Raw genomic sequence first — 6,000 nt, forward strand, 5'->3', positions numbered from 1 at the left:
AGAGCTGTGACTGAGCCACTGTGGCAGAACAGCAGGAGGCAGCTGGCGTTTCCCTCTCTGACTGAGCAGCTTCTGCTTGGATGCCAACAGTTTCTTTGGGAAGCTGGGAATCAGCTGAGCATGGAGTATTTTTGACTCGTCCTTGTCCCTGTGCGCTTTGTAATCCTCACACTGGTGGTCTGGCAGCGATGGCAGCGGCGTCACGATCCATCCCACAGCCCAGCAATGGGGCCAGGCTGCTGTTGCGACCCACCGTCTCAGCTGCGTTCGTGTCCCCTCCTGCCTGCCAGCACTCCTTGGGGCATTTCCATGAGCACCTGAACTGCCACCCGGATTTGGCCCCGTAACCAACATCGGTTATCTTTACGTGTTAATGTACAAACGTTCCTAAAACTCTCAGAACAAGTGACTGTTGATGGGCCATCTTGGATCAAGAACTGGTTTGGTGTAGGTAAATGCTAAAGGACATTTGTGTGCATGGAAAATTTTACAGGTATCTTTCCCCTGATATTTTGGCATTGCTACTGTCCCAAATATTAAAAATATAACTACAAATGGAATAATGGGGAAAAAAGTCCAGTTTGTTTGACTTTGAAAAAGGTTAATTCACCTTCAAGGTGAAGATTTGAGTCAGGTCTTGCCTTATCCATCCAAACACAACTGTTTTTCTGGAGTATTTGTTTTTATGTGGGAGTGCACTGAAGTGAAAGTTTTACTTAGCAGAGGCTCAGATTATTTTACAGCTCTGAAGAAAGGAAGCAGTCAGGCTTAACTTTAGTATCTTTAAGATTTAGCTGGAAAAGTTTGTCAGAGGAGCACAAAGAAATGTATTTGACCAAACCTCTTCTCACCAATGCATTCCTTCCTTTGTAGAAACATGAGCTCTGCCGGCCCAGAAGGAAGGAAAAAGATGAGAGAATGCGATGGCTTGATTGATTCTCTTGTGTATTATATTCAAGGAGCTATTGCAGACCACGAGCCTAATGACAAGGTACTCTTTGAGATGAAAGGCCTCTTCCTAAGGGAAATTGCTTGGAGAACAGGGTTTTTTTCTTTGGAAACCAGTGTTCAGAAACAGTTGTGATGTAACTGCCAAACTTATTTCCAGGGCTTTTAGACCTGTCACCAAAGATGAAAGTTCAGTAAGAAGCTCTCTGAAATGGGGTTTTTTGTTTGTTTTTGTTTTGTTTTATCCTGCAATCTAAAAGAATAGCATAACTTAGCTTTGGAAAAACATTTTCAGAATCACCAGAAAAAGCTAGAAACTTCTATCTTTTTATGAAAATGTGACATAAAGTTAGAGAGAGATTGAAACACCGAAAGAGACATATATTAGCTTCTTAGTTGTTTCAGGGAGCTAGCTAGCTAGAAGCTTAAAAAATTAATCTGGTTACTTCCTGTGTGTTTAGTGCTATATACCCCTTAGGAAATGAAGAACCAAAATATCTCTGGGTGGCACTGTAATTAAGGAGCTGGCATCATTTAGAATGAGATTGATTTTCCTAAGTTTTTCAGCAGTTCTATGTTCTGCCTCAGCCAGTAACTACAGGGATGTGGACACCTCCAGAAGCTAGTTCCTCTCATTCTCTTCCTCTTACCACTGACTGCAGATGAATCCCCAACAGTGCTTAGACGAGATACTTGCCTGTTAGCTGGCTGAAGTTGGGTGAGAAGACTACCTGTCACTTAGGAGAAGGTTAGCCGCTGCCTAACATGAGGCACTTCTGGTGTGCCTGCTATAACTTGTGCTGTGTAGTGGTAATTACTGCACATTTATAGCTCTATTCTAGGATTAGTCATTTGAGCTTCTCCAACTCCTTGTATTCAGTGCCATTAGCTTCAGGGAGAATCCAGCATGTTACACCTGTGCCAATAGCTCCCTGCTGCATTTTGTCTTAAAACCACTCATTCCTTTTTCACTTTCAGAAAAGGAGAAACTGGTAATAAAGCTATTTGCCACTAGACTCATCACTCAGAAATTGTAGGTCTGACTTTAGCCATGCCCAGAAAGGCACATCTAATTTTAAAAAGCATTCTGCCACAGGAAAGTGTTTCCTCCTTAGGAAAGATACAAAGCTTTCCCTTTGCTGATGCTACGGCGAGGTGTGTACGTGATTATCTTTACTCTTAAGCTCTGAAACATTCCTTGGCACACTTCTGGTCCATGCCAATTAGCACTCGCCCAAACAATTCCCAGGCACAGTTCCAGAATTATAATGTCCCAAGACCATTTCCAACAGGCATGCACGCCGCTCCGAATGCAGGCGTTGTGTGCCAGTTGGCCTCAGTGCTCAGGAACATCCCAGGACATGTTTAATTTATCAGTGTAAATGCAGTCTTGTGGATCACTGGCACCACGACTACCTCTTCTGTAAGTCGTTAGAAGCTCTGCAGTTAGTTGTTGAAGATCCAAAAAAATGAAAGCTCTTCCCAGGTCTATACATATCCTTTCAACACATGCCAAATCTTTCAAGATTTCTATTATTTTGTTATTTTAGGCCACAGAGAACTGTGTGTGCATTCTTCACAATCTTTCCTACCAGCTAGAGATAGAGCTCCCTGAGAGCTATGCCCAGAGCATATATATGCAAAGAAGAAATATTTCTAGCAATGATAAAACACCGGGCTGTTTTGGAACACGGAGCAGAAAAGTAAAAGAGGTAAAGCACATGTTTAGTTACATCTTGTTTTGTTAATCAGTTATAGCAACTTCTGAAAAATAAGGCTGTAATTCACTTAACAATCTGTTATTGATGTTTCTATTAGTGTGACACTTACTTTCCTCAAAAATGCGGAATTATTGATAGCCTTTCCTGACACCCATTATCTTGTTCTGCTGCTGATGGTGAAAATGGCATAGCAATTCACTGTTGCATTAACTGAGGAACACTGCCTCTCGCTTTCATCCCCTCTGATGGATCTAAGTGGTAGCTGTACCACACATGGCAGTTGTGCAAGTGACTGGGCACTGTGATGGTGAAACCAGCACAAGGTGACTTGCCATTTCCATGACTTCTGGCATTTGGGCTGAGGACCTTTTCTTTTGATTCCATGTGGTACAGATCACGAACATTCTGGCAACTGGGAATTGTTGGAGAGAAAACAGGTACAGCTGAGGAGTGAGGAGAAAGGATTAATGACCCTTTCCCATCAATTAGTTTTGCTGGAGCGTAATCTGCCTTCTCCTGTTCCATCCACAGCAGAACTCTGGCTGGTCATTTCTCTGGCTGTTTCTCTTTGGTTTTGGCCCCTAGTGTCAGTTGTTGATGGATGAGAAGCAGCTTACCCCATACCTATCTCCTCTGTTTGGATGGAGTGGCCAGTATAATTAAATATTGAAATTTTTCATGTCATCATCTGAATTTACAACTTGATAATCAGCAAATAATATGGTCAAAGAGAGTTACAAAATGGCTAGTTTATCTTGTGATGCATTAAGTCACATAAGGTCACTTTCTAAAGTCTTGATTTGTTTACGTGTTTAGAAGCAGCAGGACACCCCACTACCTGAGGAAAAGAGCAATCCCAGAGGTATTGAATCGCTCTGGCATTCCACACTGATTAGGATATATCTCTCCTTAATAGCAAAGAGTACCAGAAACTATACCCAGGAAGCATCTCTGGGAGCTCTTCAGAACCTTACAGCTGGCACTGGACCAGTAAGTCAGGTTTTTTTCTTTTTCTTGTCATTTAGTTCTTAATGTGAATGCATAGTGTTTAGAACAGGAGTGCAGCATGCCCACAGCAGTGAGAGCAAGTAACCACTGACAAGTCACTGTCTCACAGACGTGATCAAGGAAATCAGAGCACATTGAAGGGAAAATCATAACTGTCAGTGCAGCTATTTCTTGCTTGGCAAATATGGGGACTGCGTCCTCTCACTTTTTGTGTATCTCCACGTGTAGAATTTTGCCTATTTTTTGCACAGTGAGGAATAAGTAGATGTTAAAAGCACCAACAAACCCATGGTTTTGTGGAACATAATCAGTCCCATGGGGAGAAGGTGGCTTTGACACAACCAAATATCACTTTCATGGTGAAGAAACTAATGAGGTCTGTCATGTTTTGTCTAAAGAACTGACCACAGAGCATGTGGGAGAAAGGGCTGGAAAATTCTATTATATCACCTTCGTTTTCTGTTGCAGCTTATACGTAGCTCTGGATTTAAACTATTTTAAACACCCTTAAATTGATGTAGGGAAGTTGCTGTGGTTGTTTATGAGGCTGTACATTCATGGTAACGACACACTATTGCCACGTGCCTTGTAACAGATGCCGTTTGCAGTGGCCCGAACGGTTGTTCAGAAGGCGAACGGCCTTCCAAGCATTCGAAGTATGCTGCACGTAAGCCACCCGACAGTGAAGAAGACAGCAGTCTCGCTGCTCAGGAACTTGTCTCGCAACACCTCTCTGCAAAGTGATATAGGTGAGCAAAGGCTGACATTGTCTCTTGGGCTTTCCTCCTCTGTTCTCTTTATGTTAAGCTTTCCTTCTTTAAATTAAAAATAATAATACTTTTTTAAAAAGTGGGTTTAGTAGATTTTTAGGTCAGATATTTGCAGTCATTATACAGGGCGGAAAATAAGAGTTTTGCCTAAGAAAGACTCTACCTCAAGTTCTCTCTAAATTGGGTGTTCCTCGTTAGATACTTCCATTGATGTTACTTTCAAAAAAATACATAATGGAAGTAAAATCTACACAGATTGTCAAATAAGAAGCTATTTCTATTCTGAGTATTCTCGGTTTAATGTGTATTTCAATTTTTTTCCTGCAAATAGGCTAAAATGAATTCACATGATTTGTTGTTCTTTTCTGTGTTCCCACCAAAGGGGAGGGGGAATTACAGTCATACAGCTGCCTCATGGGGCTGATTAACCTCCAGAACTCTGCAGAACAGTCCCCTGGGCACTGTTTAATCCCTAGAAAACATTCCCTGTTAATGAAAATATTATATGTTGTTGGACTGATTACACAGGGATAATCCATATGGTGTTAAAAATTACAAGTGGTGAATCCCCCAGAAAGATGAGGATTTAACCTGAGAACAAGAAGTTGGGATTTCATCAGGAAAATCAATTTATGAAAGAATGCGTGAAAGACAGAATAGCATGAGGCTTTGGAGAAAGGTGCTTCATCCTGCGTGTTCGCAGTCATTCTCTTGGTAGGAAGAACTGGGGAATTTCAGGTGAGCCTTTTCTCCATGAAAAGGCATTCTTTTGTGTTGACTGAAAACATGTGTGAATTCCGATCAAAATTCTCCAAATAATTTTTTCCAAAGGAAAACATTTGGAAGGGCATCTTGTTTCCTAGATAAAGTGTCTATGTTTGTCAAGCAAAATGAACCTTTAATATCAAATTGAGATAAATTTAATATAAAACATCTTTAAAATGATTTAAAAACAGTGGAAAATTTCCTGCTTTACTTAAAAAAATAACGTGTTCTGAACTGACATTTTCAAGACACTGCCAAATATATACTTTCTGAACATCTCCTGCCTTGATTTACCAATGGAAGGAATAATGGCCTGTCATGTCTGACATCACTTCGTTGTCTCATACTTAGCATAGCCGGCAGTTCATTTAAAGGTCCTTCTCTAAGCTGTGTGTAATTTAATCTCAGCGTACATGAACCTTGTCACACACACCGTCAGGAATGAACAGAACTCATGGAGGGCGAGGCACTCTGTCCAAGTGATACACTGGGTAGGGAAGGGAGAATGGCCAGTATGCTGAATACAAAAGTCTCCTTCCTTTCCGAAGTGCCCCAAATTTGCCCAGTGCTGCTTCTTATGGTGGGAGCAGCTGGCTACGAGCTCTTGCTGAGTGCTGACATCATCTCCACCAGCTCTGGTCCACACGGCACGGATCCCACAGGGCAAAGTAGGGCTGAGCTGCTCTGCGGAGCTGTTTGCTGGCTGGTTGGCTGGCAGGGTCACATCCAGTGTGCTGCAGCATTTTCTGAGTAGGGACAGACTTTGTAATAAGATGTTCTTGCTGAAC

The 6,000-nt window shown here is 41.9% G+C and overlaps 1 protein-coding gene across 1 annotated transcript in view; it reads left to right on the forward strand.

Moving 5' to 3' along the window:
- PKP2 (plakophilin 2) overlaps positions 1-6,000 on the forward strand; it is a 31,460-nt gene that overhangs the window by 22,195 nt on the left and 3,265 nt on the right. Inside the window, exons 6-9 of the mRNA XM_010149253.1 lie at positions 874-991; positions 2,499-2,660; positions 3,486-3,659; positions 4,273-4,426. Coding sequence (XP_010147555.1) covers positions 874-991; positions 2,499-2,660; positions 3,486-3,659; positions 4,273-4,426 — 608 coding nt within the window. The remainder of the gene's footprint in view (positions 1-873; positions 992-2,498; positions 2,661-3,485; positions 3,660-4,272; positions 4,427-6,000) is intronic.

The sequence above is a fragment of the Eurypyga helias genome, unplaced genomic scaffold (assembly GCF_000690775.1).
Source record: "Eurypyga helias isolate BGI_N326 unplaced genomic scaffold, ASM69077v1 scaffold18700, whole genome shotgun sequence".
In the NCBI taxonomy this organism is placed as follows: domain Eukaryota; kingdom Metazoa; phylum Chordata; class Aves; order Eurypygiformes; family Eurypygidae; genus Eurypyga; species Eurypyga helias.